This window comes from Theropithecus gelada, chromosome 2 (assembly GCF_003255815.1).
Source record: "Theropithecus gelada isolate Dixy chromosome 2, Tgel_1.0, whole genome shotgun sequence".
Lineage (NCBI taxonomy): Eukaryota > Metazoa > Chordata > Mammalia > Primates > Cercopithecidae > Theropithecus > Theropithecus gelada.
This window is the reverse complement of record NC_037669.1, coordinates 191874175-191892843: the sequence shown is the minus strand read 5'-3', so window position 1 is coordinate 191892843 and position 18669 is coordinate 191874175. Positions and strand designations below refer to the sequence as shown.

At 45.2% G+C, this 18669-nt stretch overlaps 1 protein-coding gene and 1 pseudogene across 2 annotated transcripts in view; one reads left to right on the top strand and one right to left on the bottom strand.

The window, feature by feature from the left end:
* The window catches only part of APOD (apolipoprotein D), a 6736-nt gene extending 5289 nt beyond the window's left edge, over positions 1-1447 (top strand). The window contains exons 4-5 of one of the 2 annotated variants that reach the window (XR_003118163.1): positions 969-1333; positions 1372-1447. Coding sequence is in view for 1 of the 2 variants with exons in the window: in XM_025376853.1 (XP_025232638.1) it covers positions 969-1204 (236 nt within the window). In the remaining variant the exon portion in view is untranslated. Of the gene's footprint in view, positions 1-968 lie in introns of both variants that reach the window. The other variant, XM_025376853.1, reaches the window with a different exon arrangement.
* A 14485-nt stretch (positions 1448-15932) lies between these two features.
* On the bottom strand, positions 15933-18340 carry LOC112619438 (annotated as a pseudogene).
* Positions 18341-18669: the final 329 nt, after the last annotated feature.

Sequence of the window (18669 nt, the reverse complement as noted above, 5' to 3'; positions counted from 1 at the left end):
AAAAAAAAAAAAAAAAAAAAAAAGAAGAAGAAGAAGGCCTGAATAAAGCAGCCTAGAGTCTGGGAGGGTACATGGAGAGGGCGATGAGGTTAGGAAGGGCCTTGAATGCCACATTAGATGACTTGAAGTTTCTTCCACAAACAATAGGAGACTGTCAAAGTTTTCAAATGAGGAGAGACAAGTGAAGTTTTTTTTCTGTATTGTATCTGGGTAAATTTACTCTTGAGAGCTGGAGCACGAGAGGAAGGCAGAATGTGCAGGCCTGGGTGTGTGCGGGTGGGCCATGATGCCACTGCTGGCAGAGGTGGGAGACAGATTTTTCCAAAATCACTCTGGGCTTAAGAGTTCTCGGCCGGGCGCAGTGGCTCAAGCCTGTAATCCCAGCACTTTGGGAGGCCGAGACAGGTGGATCACTAGGTCAGGAGATGGAGACCACCCTGGCTAACAGGGTGAAACCCCGTCTCTACTAAAAATGCAAAAAACTAGCCGGGCGAGGTGGCGGCGCCTGTAGTCCCAGCTACTCAGCAGGCTGAGGCAGGAGAATGGCAGGAACCCGGGAGGCAGAGCTTGTAGTGAACTGAGATCCGGCCACTGCACTCCAGCCTGGGCGACAGAGCGAGCCTCCGTCTCAAAAAAAAAAAAAAAAAAAGAGTTCTCAGTCCAGCTGAGAACATACAGAGCAGCTGAAATGTGCAGATGGGTGATGACTATAACGCTCTCTCTCTCTCTTTGGGTGAGTGAGGCAGGCAGGCAGGCAGGGCACCAACAGTGCTAGAGAGGTAAGTCGGAAACACTCAGTCTAGGCTCTTGTCCAGACTTCTTTCAAGGGTCTTTCTGTTTCCGAATTGATAAACAAAGTCAGAGGCCAGAGGGCTTGGCAGGTGGTTGTCTGGGCCACCCTTCTTATGTTGTCCTGAGGTTTCTCTTGCCCTCTCCCTCCAATAATGCTGCCTCTCTCTGGTTCTCAGTTATGCCATCGGCACCGTACTGGGTCCTGGCCACCGACTATGAGAACTATGCCCTCGTGTATTCCTGTGCCAGCATCATCAATCTTTTTCGTGTGGATTATGCTTGGATCTTGGCAAGAAACCGTCATCTCCCTTCAGAAACAGTGGACTTTCTAAAAAATATCCTGACTTCTAATAACATTGATGTCAAGAAAATGACGGTCACAGATCAGGAGAACTGCCCCGAGTTCTCGTAACCAAGCTCCACAGGGAGGCTGTGCCCACTCCACGTTACATTTCCTGCTTTGCTTTCCCCCACCCCACCCACTCCTCATAAACACAAACCAATCAACCATGACAAACCTTCGCAAACACCAGAAGGGAGGGTTGACCACGGAAGACAGTGGTGAGGAGCTCAAGGGAGTTGGCCTGAACACATAGCCATACCCTACCCTGTTACCCTGCTAGCCGCAAAATAAACTTGTTGCTGACCTGCTGTGCTCACGGTGATTGCAAGTTGGATTAATTATTGTGGGTTTTTCATTATAAGCTTATGCTTAGAAATCCTTAAACAGGCTGGTCGTGGTGGCTCATGCCTGTAATTCCAGTACTTTGGGAGGCTGAGGCAGGAGGATCACCTGAGGCCAGGAGTTCAAGACCAGTCTGGGCAACATAGCAAGACCTCATCTCTACAAAAAATTTTTAAAAATTAGCTGGGTATGGTGGTGAACACCTATGCTAGCTACTCAGGAGGTGGTGGCAGGAGGATCACTTGAGCCCAAGAGTTTGAGGGTACAGTGAGCTATGATGGCACCACTGCACTGCAGCCTGGGCAACAGAGCAAGACCCTGCCTCTAAAAAGAAAAAAGAAAAAAGAAAAAAAAAAATCCTGAAGCAGTTATGTTGAAAAAACCAAGCACTGAATTGTCCTAGTTTAAAGGTAACAATCCTGTTTCTGGAAGCGGGGAAGCTGATGGCAAAGGCATATTCTGGGTGACCTGAATCCAGATGCCCCCATTCTGGAGTAGATGCTCCTTTCAGGGGGAATTATTTGGGGGCTCGGAGTCTCTGTGGGGCAGTTTCCTTGAAGTGTTTACTTTCTCCTCAGGTCTTCAGAGTCAGGCTGAAGAATGAGCCCATCTAGGGGTTTATGTAAGGAAGAGGAGAATCTACGAGGAAGAACATAGGGAGTTTTTTTTTTTTTAAGAAAAAAATACATATTATATATAAAATCTATATGTATTTTAAAATACATATATATATAAAATCCATATGTGTTTTAAAATACATATATATGTGTGTGTGTATATGTATGTTGTCATTCATTCAACTGATATTTACGGAAGCCCAATTGCATTCCAGGCATTGAAAAATACAGAATCCCTGTCCTCCCATAGAAGCTCACAGTCTAGTGAGGGAGAAACAGATAAAGATGCAATTATAATCCAAGGTGAAGAGTGCAAAGGCAGAGGCACACAGAGGGTGCCAGGGAGCTCCAGGAAAGTCCCAACCCCTGCCAGACACAGGTAAGCACTAGGGTTGTGCAGCTATGCCTATGAGCACTCCAACTTCCCAGTACCAACAGGTCTCAAGAACCTCTTTCTGGCCAGGCCGGTGGCTCATGCCTGTAATCCCAGCACTTTGGAAGGCCAAGGTGGGTGGATCACCTGATGTCAGGAGTTTGAGACCAGCCTGCCCAACATGGTGAAGCCCTGTCTCTACTAAAAATACAAAACTTAGCCAGGTGTGGTGGCAGGCGCCTGTAGTCCCAGCTACTCAGAAGGCTGAGGCAGGAAAATTGCTTGAACCCGGGAGGTGGAGGTTGCAATGAGACGAGATGGCGCCATTGCACTCCAGAGTGGGTGACAGAGCAAGACTCCGTTACAAAAATAAAAAAAACTTCCTTGAGTTTGGTTTTTTAACATTGTGACTTTTAAAATCAGAAAGACCTCAGAATGTTCGCCCTGTAATTTAACTTAACTTAGCTCACATAACTGACAATTTTCTAATGTTTTGGGAAATGAATAGAAAATTAAGCCATCTGATTAGATTTTTGCTTTTTTAGCATGAATATGAAATGCTCATTTTCTGGAGCACTCGAGTCTCTTTGATGCTTTAATGATTACAAAAATCTCAAGGATTTTAATATATACAATTTTCATTTAACAAAATAAATATGACCTCAGAATGTAGCTTCCAATTCTAAATCCCAGAAGGCTGAAAGCCATTAGCAAAAAGGCAGTGAGGAGGTGGGCCTGGAGGGAGGAGGGCCTCTCCCAGGCTCTGCCTGCGGCCACACCCTACACTCTGGCACACTGGCCCCACCACCCCCCGACAGAGGGCATCTGGCTTCTCTGCTGAAAGACAGTCATTCCTGAGTGTTGCACTGGCGAGCTGGCTTTTATCTCACGGTATATAATAAGTTGTGATTTCATTCCTCTTAATAGCTGTCTAGTAACATCTAACACAATGAAAGTCACTATATTTTGCAACATTTTTCATGTCTTGACCAATACATAGACTCACTTTTTTTTTATGTGAATGAATTACTGAATAGGTAGATAGACAGATGGACTTGAGTTTTTAGGTAAGGAGGGAAAAGGAACCTATGAGGCAGGTGTCAGGGTCACTGAACCTGAGAAAAATTTGGGGGAATCACAGGGCAGCATGTGAGTACCAAATGTCTAGAGGAAACATGGGGACTAACAACAAAAATTCCAGAGGGGAGAGAAAGAGAAAGGAAGTAGGACACAAACCACAAAACAGATTCAATAATGTATCATAAATCTCCACATACCCATCATCTGCTCCAGCACTATATATAAAATATAAGCTCACCTTAAATTACATAGAGATTACCTTCTCGGAGCACCTCCAGAACAGAAAACATAACCTTGAATTTTTTTTTTGTTGTTATTTGCTAGAGATTTCACCAATCTTGCTTCAGCTATTATCATCCCCTAATTTTTTTCCTAGAGTGCTTTGAAGCAGATCCCTGATATCACATCCTATTGCCCATAGCTACTTAAGTAGAAATCTCTAGCAAATACAGACCCCTTTTATAAAACAAGAAAAAATTGCAAGGTTATGTTTTCTGTTCTGGAGGTGCTCAGAGAATGTAATCTCTATGTAATTTAAAGATTATTTTATATAATCTGGAAGATGAAAAGGAAAATGTATGCACAAGAATGTTCATAGTTTTACTTGTAGCCATCCCCAAGCTGAAAGGGGCGATAAACGAAAGCTAACAGCAGAGGAAGGGTCATAAATTATGGAAAAGCCACTTGATGTGATGTCATGCGTTCATGAACATTTTTAGTTGTAAGAACTAAAAATTAGTTGTAAGAACTAAAAATTTTAGTTGTAAGAACTACGAAGCCACACTCACTGCTGGGGGAGTCCCAGCGCATGGCCTTGCTGCCCTGCAGAGCTAGAATCTAAAGTATGTGACTCCACCTCCCCAGCCACACCTGATTGGACCACCTGAACCAGCGACAGCCAATCCACAGGCTGAACAGAAACCTCTGAGTTCTATGGCCTCACGGGAGGGAAAAGATAAATTGAGACAATCAAATAAGGCTTTGACTTTAAGCAGTCTGGAAAGAAGATCATTAAAAGCTCTGGTACTGTAAGGTCATGTCGTTTGTAGTGGCCACTACTGGCCATGCACTACTGAAGTGATGTGTGCAGAGCAGAAACGCAGGATAAGCAGAGATCCCTCCGCCCACCCAAGGCCCCCGACAGAGCAGCTTCAGTAGCTGTTGGCTCTCCCTGTCCTAGCACCAGTTCCTGGGGAGCTTAGCCAGCTTAGGTGCCTGCCCTTGGTTTCTGTAAGATTAGGCACGTACACACAACTATTTTCTGAGACAATTTAACTTGACTGAGTAAATGTTCCTGCAACCAAAATAGTCCTCAGACAAAAGCGCTCACAATGTAATGTTGAGTGAAAGGCAGAACGTTGCATTTTAACTATGCTGTATTTATAGCCTCATGAAATGGCATAAAATTAAGAACTAAAAGTGAACAGAGAAAATGAAGGCAATTAATGTGTTAGAGCGGTGGAATCATGGATAATTTTCCCCCTTTTATAGTTCTGCTGCTACTACTTGGAGTGGAGGCCCTAAAACTTCAGACCCTAAAACCTCCTTCTAGTTCAGCCTGACCCTCTTGTAAGTCAGGTGTCCAAAGAAATAAGCTGCTTCTTCCAGCAACTACCTCAGACTTTGAGACTTTTCTGGACTATTGCCCTATTCTACCACATCTACAGAACAGCTGAGATGTACTAGTTTGTGAATATAGGATGTGTTGTTGTGTAAAATTTCTCTATGAAAGCAATCTTTATTTACTACCAAAAAGGTTCTCTATATACTTTTCTAGGAGACATTAAGAAAGATATCAAGTAATTTAGAAAGTTTTTATTTTTTTTATTTTATTTACTTATTATTTTTTTTGAGACGGAGTTTCGCTCTTGTTGCCCAGGCTGGAGTGCAGTGGTGTGATCTCACCTCACTGCAACCTCTGCCTCCCGGGTTCAAGCGATTCTCCTGCTTCGGCCTCCCAAGTAGCTGGGATTACAGGCATGTGCCACCACGCCCAGCTAATTTTTGTATTTTTAGTAGAGACGGGGTTTCACCATGTTGGCCAGGCTGGTCTTGAACTCCTGATCTCAGGTGATCCACCTGCCTCGGCCTCCCAAAGTGCTGGGATTACAGATGTGAGCCACTGTGCCCAGCCGAAAGTTTTTATATTTATATTTGTCTAAGCATTGTTTTATTTTATAACAGATTTCCACCCCAGAAGCAATCATTTTCACCTTGGTAGTGAGAAACTACTACAGTTTGTTAGATTTGTTAAATGTGGTCAACTTTCATGCTGCAATCAGTGCTTCCAGTAAACACAACATTCAAATAGGCTCAAGAGTTCCCTAACATTTTCCAGCAGAGTAAGGCAATCTGAACTAATCATTGGAAATGCTAAGGAGCAGTGTGGTGGGAGGTACTGGGAGTGGGCCCAGCGCTAGCCCTGACCCCACTTATTAGCCACTCACTCTACCAGATTTCTCTAGCAACTCTTCCAGGTCAAACATTTAGTCTTATGGTTTTGTACATGATAAATAAGGTGAGATTTTGCTGACAAAGAGGGAGTCTTACATCATTTTTAGGGACAATAAGCCACAGACTTATTTATAAGACCAACCCTGTAGATTGTTTTGTGTCTTTCTAAACCTTACCAATGTACATGTTATTTTGCAGTCAAATGTTCTACCCCCAAGCTATGCCCCCACTTAATTATTTTGATGTATATCTGGCTCCTTGGGGATACGTATATTTTACTCATATTCCATATTATAGTCTATAAATGCACAAAAGTACTGTATTTTATTCTCCGGAGTTTTCCTAGTATACTAATTATAATTAAAGTATTAAAAAGCCAACCTTCAGCATCTTCAGTACACCCAGAGATCCAGGAGGAACAACAACTTATTGAATGACAAAGTGACTCTCTCAGTGAACAAGGTTGGAAGAATTGGGAAAAGAGCTATCAAAGCTGGAGTGTAACACATGCAGTTAAACTCTATCCCAAAGCTCTTGGTCTGGGGGTGCTGTAGCCCCAATGCTGCCTCTGGGTGTCTGCAGAGGGGAAGGTGCCCAGCTTCTGCTTAGAGACTTTCTGCGACCCCGACTGACACGCATCCTCCTGGCCGGGCATCTCAGTCCTCCCCACCCAACCTGCCTGCCTCTTCTCCCATGGCTCTTTCTCAGGCAGCCATTTTTGGTTCTCAACCAAAGCATGTCGCAATTACCTAGAGGGGAAATACATCAGTTCCTTGGGAAGACATCCTCGAATGGGGAGACAGAGGGCAAAAGGTTGCAAAACATTCTCCAGGGTGATCCAAATCTGCTTCCCTGACTTGACTGAGAAACACTGCTTTTTCAAAGAAAAAGACCACTTACGACCACTCCCCGCGCCTCGCCTTTCCGTACCTTTCGTACACATCATCCTTTTGTTGAAATGTCCTGCTGCCAAAATCCAACCCACATCTGCTCTTTCGCAGAGCAATTTGACAAAAACTAGTAAAGCTGAGGATGACCTAGTAATTCTCTTCTCTGGTAAACATCCTAGATACACTTCTGCACATGAGCACAAGAAGACACATACGAAAATGTTCACTGCAGCACTGTTTGAAAGACAGAAAAACCAAAAACAACCTAAATGTCCATTAACAGAAGAACTGATGTAGAAATTGTGGGCTGGGTACAGTGGCTCACGCCTGTAATCCCAGCACTTTGGGAGGCCCAGGTGGGCAGTTTACTTAAGGCCAGGACTTCCAGACCAGCCTGGCCAAAATGGTGAACCCGTCTCTACTAAAAATACGAAAATTAGCTGGGCATGGTGGCGCACGCCTGTAATCCCAGCTACTCGGGAGGCTGAGGCAGGAGAATCACTGGAACCTGGGAGGTGGAGGTTGCAGTGAGCCGAGATCGCGCCACTGCACCGCAGGCTGGGCGACAGAGAAAAACTCCGTCTCAAAAAAAAAAATTGTAGCATGCACACATATGTGCAGGTATGCATACACACCATGGAAAACTAGAGAAAACTAGAGCTACATGTATCAATATATACAATCTATAAAATATGTTGAGCAAAAAGCAATATACAGGATACAGTATGAATATATAAAATGACTATTTCAGAATACATAAGTATGCAATAAAGTATAATGAAATGCAGGAAATAATAAACGCCAAATTCAAGATCCTGGTTCCCTGAAGAGAGTGGAGGGAGAGGGTTGCAGTTGGGTAGAGAAACACCAGTGGCTTTCATTGCATGGGTAACTGCATTAGTTTCTGTGGCTGCTGTGACAAATAACCACAAATTCAGTGGTTTAAAGCACCTGAAATTTATTCTCTCATAGTTCTGGAGGCCAGAAGTCCAAAACCAGTATTACTGGGCTAAAATGAAGGTGTGGGCAGGGCTGTGGAGGCTCTAGGGGAGAATCTGTTCCTTACCTCTTCCAACTTTTGATGTTTTGGTGGCTGCTGGCATTCCTTGGTTTGTGGCGACAACACTCCAATCTTCAAATCTGCTTGTCTCCACATGGTGTGCGTGTGTGTGTGTGTGTGTGTGTGTGCGTGTGCGTGCGCTGTGTGAAATCTTCTGCCTGTCTCCAAAAGAATACATGTAATTACATTTAGGGCCCACCTGGATAATCCAGGATAATCTCCCTACTTCAAAAGCCTTAACTCTGCTGGGCGCAGTGGCTCACACCTGCAATCCCAGCACTTTAGGAGTCTGAGGCAGGTGGATCACTTGAGGTCAGAAGTTTGAGACCAGCCTGGCCAACATGGTGAAACCCCATCTCTACTAAAAATACAAAAATTAACTGGCCATGGTGGTGCATGCCTGTAATCCCAGCTACTCAGGAGGCTGAGGCAGGAGAATTGCTTGAATCCAGGAGGTAGAGGTTGCCGTGAGCCAAGAACGCACCACTGCACCACTGCACTCCAGCCTGGGCGACAGAGCGCGACTCCGTCTCAAAGGAAAAAAAAAAAGCCTTCACTCAATCATATCTGCCATGACATTTTTTCCAAATTTAACATTTCCAGGCTTCAGAGATGAGGACCTGGTAGCTTTGGAAGAGCATTTTTCAGTCTATCACAGTAATATTTTCTTAAGCTGAGAGGCAGGTAATAGAAGATATGTGACTTCCCACTTGGGCCCAGCAGAATGACTCCTGCAAAAAGGGCAGCCAGAAGAAGGGGGGTCATTCTGCCATCAATGAGGTGGTGACCTGAACATACACCATCAACATTCACAGGTGCGTCCACGGAGTGGGCTTCAAGAAGAATGCCCCTCAGGCACTCAAGAGAGATCCAGAAATCTGCCATGATGGAGATGGGGACTCCAGATGTACGCACTAATACTAGGCTCAACAAATGTTGGGTGAAAGGAAGGGCCCTACCACATCCATGTTTATCATGCAGAAAACATCATGAGGTGAAGGTTCACCAAACAAACTCTACACTTTGGTTTAACTATGTACCTGTTACCACTTTCAAAAATCTATAGACAGTCAATGTGGGTGAGAGCCAACCACCGATTGTCAAATAAAGTGATAAAATCATACACACACAAATAGACATAGAATCACGGCCCTTTACCTTTTTTTTTTTGAGACGGGGTCTCATTCTATTGCCCAGGCTAGTGTGTAACGGTGCAATCATAGCTCACTGCATCCTCTGCCTCCCGGGGTCAAGTGATTCTCCCACCTTGGCCTTCCGAGTAGCTGGGACCACAGACGCGTGCCACTATGCCCAGCTAACTTTTGTAGTTTTTTGTAGGGATGAGGTTTCGCCATGTTGCCCAGGCTGGTCTCAAACTCCTGGGGCTCCAGCAATCCACCTGTCTCAGCCTCCCAAAATGCTGGGATTACAAGCGTGAGCCACTGTGTCCAATCTCATGGCCCCTTACTTTGAATAACAGTTGTCTATGACTATATCTTAACGCAGATACAGACTGCGAACCTTTCATAGAAAAAGAGGTCTCCATACCCCTGAACCTAAAATAAAACTTTTTTTAAAAAAGAAAAAGAGGTCTCCAGGAGGCTGAAGGGCAGTGTAATGTGGGTAACTCAGTAGGAAGGTTAGAAGACTACGTGTCATGCTCTAAAAGTAGAGTGTATGAATTTGCCATTTCAGACGTAGGACAATTCTGGATAAAATGAGATCCAGGGCCTAACACCTATAACCTGACTTTTGCCATTTTGAGATTTTTTCATGTGAGTCTTTTTTAAGATGTTAAATTACGTTTCTAAACAGTGGTATCCTCCTCCAAACATTCACATTAGCAAGAGACCTGAAGATCAAAAATCAAAAAACCCTTTCAAAACCAAGTGCATTGGATACCAACTTCTAGCAGAATTCCAAGAATTGTGGACAGGTCAGTGGACAAAAATTCCCGTCATATTACCTAGGCAGCCACCAGCTCCACCTGCTTTTAATCCAAGCCTTCTGTTTCCCACCCCTCCCAGGCCAAAATTACTGCCAGTGCTCTATGAGTCAGCTCTGTCCCCAGGAAGTGACAAGTGGGCTCAGGTGCTGTCCTGGACAGCACTGGAGGAAGCAAATGGCCACTCCTTTGTCATTACAGTTCACTAAGTAGGTGTTTGTTCTTTGCCTGCAGCCTGGTCCCAGCAGGACTGGTGAGAGCTCATGTGTGCACCAGAGTCAGAGTACACCCTGTGTCCTCCCTCCCCAAACGGGGGAGTGGTTGCTAATGACAATGACCAACCTTACTGGAAGATGCTATGAAAATCCACAAAACTGAAGCTGACATCTGTGGCATTTTGCTTAAGGGCATTTTGTCAACAAAGCATACTGTGCACTAGAAACAATCTAGGTGGGTCATTTGCACCTGTAAATTACTAATAAAAATAACATCTCAAACTTGGCAGGCTTAGAGGCTGAGATCGCTGGCATTTCATTTGTCAAGTCTCAGCTCAGATGGCATCTCAGAGGCATCTGCCTAAAAGTGATTGCCCCAGTTACCTGCCATCCTGTCACACTTTTTAATCTCTTTCTTATCACTTTTCATAATCTGCAATGATTTTGTGTTTGCTTATGTATTTGTGGTCCATCTCTCCCACTAGGAGGTAGGCTCTCTGGAAAAAAAAAAAAAAAGAAAAGATCCTGCTTTTTTGGTACCCTCTTATATCCTCAGACCTAGGACAGTTCCTGGCACATATTTAAGTACTCAATAAATATTTATTGAATAAATGAGTGGGTCAATGAACAAATTAATGTACAAATGCAGAGGCTGAATATAAACGTCCCAGGGCCCAGAAAGAATCAGTTACAGAAGTGAAAACAGGACCCAGATAAAGAATGTTTTATATTTACGTGCCTCAACATATCTGGCTACGATTGCTTCCCCGTTTGCTATATCTGGTATGTTCCCACAACTTAAACCAGAATATCACAGGCACATTCATTCATTTTCCAAATGGGGAGACTGAAGCCCAGCAAAGTGAAATGACTTAAGTGAAACTACGTGACTAGTTATACTTATAAGTTGAACTTGGACCCTGACTTCTATCAGAAAAATAACTTACTCATAGGATGATCTGCGTTTTTTACCTCATTTTGTTCATTTCCTCACAAACAATATATTCTATGAGAAAAGTGTTTTTGTCTCCACGAGACAAAAAAACATGGTATAAAGTCAGCGTTATATTTTGCAAATCAATAACCACTACCTCGGGGATTCTATTCAAGGACTAATTATTAAGGAGGCAACTTTGGCCAGGCTTGGTAGGACTCACAGTATCAGAGATGAGTGAGATGAGGACATCCTGCTCCCAGGCCACCAGGTACATGAGACCGTCAACATGAAAGTCCTGGACTCGGCTGGGCGCGGTGGCTCAAGCCTGTAATCCCAGCACTTTGGGAGGCCGAGACGGGTGGATCATGAGGTCAAGAGATCGAGACCATCCTGGCTAACACGGTGAAACTCCGTCTCTACTAAAAATACAAAAAACTAGCCAGGCGAGGTGGCGGGCGCCTGTAGTCCCAGCTACTCGGGAGGCTGAGGCCGGAGAATGGCGTGAACCCGGGAGGCGGAGCTTGCAGTGAGCCGAGATCCGGCCACTGCGCCCCAGCCTGAGCAACAAAGCGAGACTCCGTTTCAAAAAAAAAAAAAAAAAAAAAAGAAAGTCCTGGACTCAGACCCTGGCTGTTTTTAGCATTGGGGAGATATTGTTTCATATGTTTAAGGGGCAACTCTACCAGGAGGCAAGGAACTGAATGACTCCATGAGACACTCCCGGCTCCGCGGGCCTTCTGGACAAGAACAGCACAGGCAGCAGGAAGAACAAGTGTTTTGAATAGACCCACTTCCCCTCCTCCCATGAGACTATGCTGCCTCCTTGCGATTGAAGAAGCAAACGCTGATTGCAAATACTTCATACATCAACTGAGAAACATTAAAATGTTCTTAATAAGCATGCAAGACTTATCTGCATCCAGCTCCCATTTCCCGTGTATATGTTATAGAAAGTGCACTCCGGCTCATTCATTCATCCTTCCCATCTCCCCGAAAATGACATGCGTTCCGAAACCTGTTTTGAATTATAACAGAAAAGCATCACTGTCTGTTATTGAAAAGAGAAAGAATTTTTTCATTTCAAACAAATAAAAGCCCTGAAGGATCATATCTTCTCCTAAGTAGGTTCATTGTCAACCAACAGCAAACATATTACCCACAGTAAGCAGTGACTCTGTGAAAACGAGTGATTTATCAAATAATAACCTTAGAGAATCTCTGCTAGCTCTCAAACCTCTTGTTAACTAATATTATTCATTAACGATGTCTAGTATTGTGTTTTTTGTTTGTTTTTTCTGAGATGGAGTCTTCCATTGTCACCCAGGCTGGAGTGCAGTGGTGCCATCTCAGCTCACTGCAACCTCCGCCTCCTGGGTTCAAGCAATTCTCCTGCCTCAGCCTCCCAAGTAGCTGGGATTACAGGCACCCACCACCACATGCAGCCAACTTGTGTATTTTTTGTAGAGACAGGGTTTCACCGTGTCAGCCAGGCTGGTCTCAAACTCTTGAACTTGTGATCCACCTGCCTCAACCTCCCAAAGTGCTGGGATTACAGGCGTGAGCCACTGCGCCAGGCCCTATGTCTAGTATTGTAGCATCCACTTCCACCACCATCTCATAGAAAAGCATCTCCTTGAAAATCAAAAAAAGAAAATGATGGATGGCTTCCTAAGGGACAATTTTCCACACAAATAATGTTTAACAAAAAAACTGAAAAAAAAAAAGGACAAAGCAAAGCAACTCATAATGAAAAATAATTACTTTAGAATAATAAAATTCAAAGGAAACTATTCAGGCAGTAGAGAGAGTCTCCAGAAACAGAATTCATAGGACACCCCAGAAAATACTGCATGAACGCCACCAAATTCAATACCAGCAAGAAATAGTATGGTAGATTTCTGCCTGCGGGACAGTGATTGGTAACCTAAGAAAACCTATGTTTGCAGTTACCTGCTCTGAGGACTGGTTCAGCTCACTATTTGAATTATGCCTAAGAACTCCGACCCTCATGTGAGCTCTGGCAGAAAGGCAGTTGTTAGTTCTTGTCCTTGGAATTACTGCCTCCAAAGATAAATCCAATGTGTCAACTCTAAATCATTTACCTAAATTACCTCCTTGATTAACTGTTGGTTTGCCAGCCTGTCCTTCCCACTAGATGGTGATAGGAACCCTGTTTCATTCATCTTTGTATTCCTCACTTCTAATACAGAGAAATGAAGTTAATAAAAATTGGTGTGGAGCCGGGCTTAAAAATCAATCCTTTTTTGAGTATTTCGTTGTTCCTATCTTTTTGGCATTTTAAGGAAGTTTAAAAATATTTTTAGGGCCAGGCACGGTGGCTCATGTCTGTAATCCCAGTACTTTGGATCTTGAGGCCAGGAGTTTGAGACCAGCCTGGGCAACAGAAGGAGACCCCGTATCTACAAAAAATAAAATGAGCCAGGTGTGGTGGTGTGTGCCTATAGTCCCAGGTACTCAGGAGGCTGAGGTGGGAGGATCTCAAGCCTGGGGACCTGAGGAAGCAATGAGTCATGATTTCATCCCTGTACTCCAGCCTGGGCAACAGAGTGAGACTCTGTCTCCAAAGAATTTTTTTTTTTTTTTTTTTTTACCAAAAACACCGTAGGCTCCATATTTCAAATTACCTCATAACAGGTTCACAACATTTGATGAATGATGGTGTTGTTTAGTTCCCTTGGAGCTGTTACTATTCTGCTATTATTAATCAAGAGCTCAAAAATCACAAAATTATATATCGAATTCTGAAGTATTAATTATAAACCCTATAAATTACAAGTCCTAATTTGTACCAAATATTACAGGTGACTGCAAGCAAGTTATTTCAAGCATTTACAACTGGGATCCATCCAGAAACGATCATCTTTAGAGTCTCCACGTAAATCTCAACATCTCATCCACAGCAACGACCCCAGTAACCTCAGCATCTCGTCCACAGCAACACCCCCAGTAACCTCAGCATCTCATCGACAGCAACGCCCCCAGTAACCTCAGCTTCTCACCCACAGCAACGACCCCAGTAACCTCAGCATCTCACCCACAGCAACGCCCCCAGTAACCTCAGCATCTCGTCCACAGCAACGCCCCCAGTAACCTCAGCATCTCGTCCACAGCAACGCCCCCAGTAACCTCAGCATCTCATCCACAGCAACGCCCCCAGCTGCCTGCTGATTGCTCCATCCCCAACTCAGTCTTCATGGCGCAGCATCCATAGTAGGTACAAACACTATGCCTTTGGAGAGGAGTGCCTTAGAGTCCACAGCTAATGGCTATAGAAATTTACCCATTCTATCAAGAAAACGCAAAATTAAAATGCCAACATTAGGCAAAAAGAAAAGAAAAGAAAAGAAAAAAAAAAGCATAGGATACTCCCAATAGGTGCCAAAAGAGCAATGATTACGTAGTGTTTTTGGGAGAACTGACTTGGAGCCTGCTGGAGTTGTTCAGAGTCTAGACGGAAACATAAACAAGAAAACCAACCATGTAGGTGTGGAGATCAAATAAGATGAGAGGCTATAATGGATGGTAGAATGAGGGATTCCGGGAGCACAGAGAAGGGCCACCTGATGCTGCCCTGAAGAGGTAGAGAAGGCTTCATTCCAGAGCAAATCCTGAGCTGCGTTTGGAAAAACAAGCTGGAGGTAGTCAGAAATAGAAGGGAGAAGCTGGGTGCGGTGACTCATGCCTGTAATCCCAGCACTTTGGGAAGCTGATGCGGGCAGATCACGAGGTCAGGAGTTTGAGACCAGCCTGGCCAACATGGTGAAACTCTTTCTCTACTAAAAGTACAAAAATTAGCCAGGCATAGTGGTGTGCCCTTGTAATCCCAGCTACTCGGGAGGCTGAGGCAGGAGAATCGCTTGAACCCAGGAGGCAGAGGTTGCAGTGAGCTGAGATCGCCCCACTGCACTCCAGCCTGAGCGACAAAGCGAGACTCCACCTCAAAAAAAAAAAAGAAAGAAAAGAAAAGAAAAGAAAATAGAAGGGGGAGGAGGCGGTACCCCAGGCAGAGGAAAGACTCCCACCAAGTAGGAACTCAAATAATTCCATTAGCACCTAGGGTCCGAAATCCTGTAGAGGAGAAGTAGAACCGGTGGCCAAAGGTCAGATCACTGACAGCTGTAAACCATGACATGGAGCTCAGATTGCAATCTGAAGGTGAATTGATTCAAGGACTCAATTCTAGGAAAGAATTTAACTTGCATCTTAAAAATGAAATCTGAATATCGACTTGTTAATTCACAGTAGGAAAAAAGTCACTAAAGAGCAAATCGAGGCTGGAGTTCTCTGAAAGCAAACGCTCTGTCTTCAGGCTGGCCACGGAGAATGCCGGGATCTGATGAGGAAGCGGCTGGTGAAGCTCAGGTAGCTGACTAAAGCAGCATCATTCATGACACTATGGGGATCCACCTACCTCCTGCCCCGGGAGAGGTACGGTCCAGAGCATTGAGTGATGGCTCTAGCGGCAGAGGAGACGGAGAGGCGATGCATGGGCCTGACAGCTGGAGGACCCCTGAGAACCGAGAGGGGATGCACGGGCCTGACAGCAGGAGGACCCGTGAGATGGCCAGTGCTCCACTGTGTCATGACGAGGGCCTGAACTAGAAAGTGGAAGTAGAAACAAGAAGGCAGATTTAGGAGAACTACTTCCCCTTCCTCCTCCTCCTCCTCTTCTTCCTCCTCCTCCTCCTCCCTCTTCCTCTTCCTCCTCCCTCTTCCTCTTCCTCCTCCTCCCTCTTCCTCTTCCTCCTCCCTCTTCCTCCTCCTCCCTCTTCCTCTTCCTCCTCTTCTTCCTCTTGTTCTTCCTCTTATTCTTCGAGTTAGAATCCAGAATCCAATCTTTATTTAAAAATCTAATCTGCCAGTTTATCGTTTTCCACCAACTCAGGGAGCTGAAACTCACAGGCTTCACAATCTTTTGCTTAGGCGTTGCCTTTGTAGGTGCCTTAGCAGCAGCCATTGCAGTCTTTTTAGATGCTTGCTTAGCCTCTTTTGCTTCCTTAGCAGCCCTGATAGCTTGTTCTCTTTGAGCCTTTCTAACTTCAGGTTTCTGATTCCTCTTGGTCATTATAGCAGCAAGAGATACACGAGTGATGGCCTCTGGAATTTGACTGCTCAACGGGTTCCTTTCTTTTGAATTTCTTCCAACTGTCCCTTTTTGTGCTTCCTTCTGTAGAGGACAGTACAGTTTATCTGCCAAGGGTTCCTTTTGGAAAGGAATGCCAACTTGCATTTTGCATTAAGAAACTGGAAAACCTTCCCGTGGGTCCTGGCGTAGCGCTTTCCATGTCCTGGCTAGATCTTGTACCCGCTGAAACTGCACAGCTCAACCTTCACGGCAGCAGCTCCACAGGAAGAGAAATGATGGCAAAGAGAACTATTGTTATTATTTTTTGAGATGGTGTTTAGTTTCGCTCGTCACCCAGGCTAGAGTACTAAGGTGTGATCTCAGCTCACTGCAACCTCCACCGCCCAGTTCAAGAGATTCTCCCTACCTCAGCCTCTGGAGCAGCTGGGATTACAGGCGCCCACCACCAGGACAGGCTCATTTTTGTTTTTGTTGTTGGGTTTTTGTTTTTTTGTTTGTTTTATGAGATGGACTCTTGCTCTGTTGCCAGGCTGAAGTGCAGTGGTGTGATCTCGGCTCACTGCAACCTCTGCCTCCCAGGTTCAAGCGATTCTCCTGCCTCAGCCTCCAGACTAGCTGGGACTACAGGTGTGTACCACCACACCCAGCTAATTTTTGCATTTTTTTTTTAGTAGGGATGGAGTTTCACCATATTGGCCAGGATGGTCTCGATCTCTTGACCTCGTGCTCTGCCCGCCTCAGCCTCCAAAGTGCTGGGATTACAGGCGTAAGCCACTGTGCCTGGCCTAATTTTTGTATTTTTAGTAGAGATGGGGTTTTACCATGTTGGCCAGGCTGGTCTCGAACTCCTAACCTCAGGTGATCCACCCACCTCAGCCTCCCAAACTGCTGGGATTACAGGCATGGGCCACCATGCCTGGCCTGATTTAGGAGATTTTTAGGAGGCAGAATCAGGTGGTCTGAGGGATCAACTGCATGTGGGAAGTGAGGGGGAAGTAGGGGTTTGAGATGACTGGTTAAAGTCAGCCAGCAAGGGGGAGTAAAGGAGTGCAGGCACATTCGTGTGGGGAGACGGTGAGATTCATGACTTGGCTCCTGCCAACTTGTAGGATTATCTTTTGCCACTACCGAGCATAGATCCTTTATGCCTGTCAGACTGAACACCTTGCAGTTTCCAAAGGTGTCACCCTCTCGGACCCCAGTCTGTTTACATACATCATTCCAGACAACACAACACCCTTCTCCCTGCCCTGCTGACTCCTGTTTACCAGCTCGCCAAGCCTGTCTGGCCAGCCTTCTCTGGTCCTTCCCCTGCTCTCCTGACTATCCAACTGTTACGGGTTGAACTGTGTCCCCTAAAAAGATATGTTGAGGTCCTAACTCCCAGTACCTGGGAATGTGACCTTATTTGGAAATAGGGTCTTTGCATATTGAATTAAATGAGCTCATTAGGGTAGGCCCTAATACAATATGACTAATATCCTCGTAAGGAAAGGAAAATGGCACGCGAAGACAGAAACACATGGGGAGAACACAGGACGACAACAGAGACCGGAGTCATGCAGCCGAAAGCAGGGAATGCTGAGGATCGCTGGCCAGCACTGGAAGCTAGGAGAAGGCAGGAAAAGATTCTGCCTGGAGTCTCAGAGGGAGGATGGCCCTGCCGTCACCTTGATTTCAGATGTCTAGCCTCCAGAACTGTGGGAGAATACGTTTCTGTTGTTTTAAGCCACAGGAAACTAGTACATCATCATTTCCATGTGCCCACGTTTCTACATTTGTAAACGCTGTATGTCCACTTAGGCATTTACCACCTGGTCTGGTCATTCTTTTATATTTCTTTATTAAATTATGAGCTTACAGCTGGAGGCGGTGGCTCACGCCTGTAATCCCAGCACTTTGGGAGGCCAAGATGGGCAGATCACCTGAGGTCAGGAGTTCGAGACCAGCCTGGCCAACATGGTAAAACCCCACCTCTACTTAATACAAAATTGAACTGGGCATGGTGGCATGCGCCTGTGATCCCAGCTACTCAGGAGGCTGACGCAGGAGAATCACTGGAACCCGGGAGGCAGAGCTTGTGGTGAGCCGAGATCGCACCATTGCACTCCAGCCTGGGCGACAGAGCAAGACTCCGTCTCAAAAAAAAAAAAAAGATGAGCTTACCTTTAAGGGCAAGAATCATGTTTTATACATCTCTGGACGTACAGCAAGTTGTCTGGCACAGTGAATGCTTAAGAAATATATCTTAAATGAGAAAAAAAGAAATGGACCAAAGTTCTTGATGGCATTTAGAGATCAGCAGGAGCTTTACCAGATGGCAGCCACTGGAAGGAGCCCACGGGGGATGGCATTGACATGAGCCTCAAGAAATTTTTACCCTGGGCCGTGGGTCAGGACAGAGGGAATGATGATAACCGCAGCAGCAGTCTTGGGAGTCAAGGAGAAACCTAACTCCTGCCCAGTCCTGTGCTCCATGGCACAGAACTGCTGGCCACTATTTGTGAGTTGCAT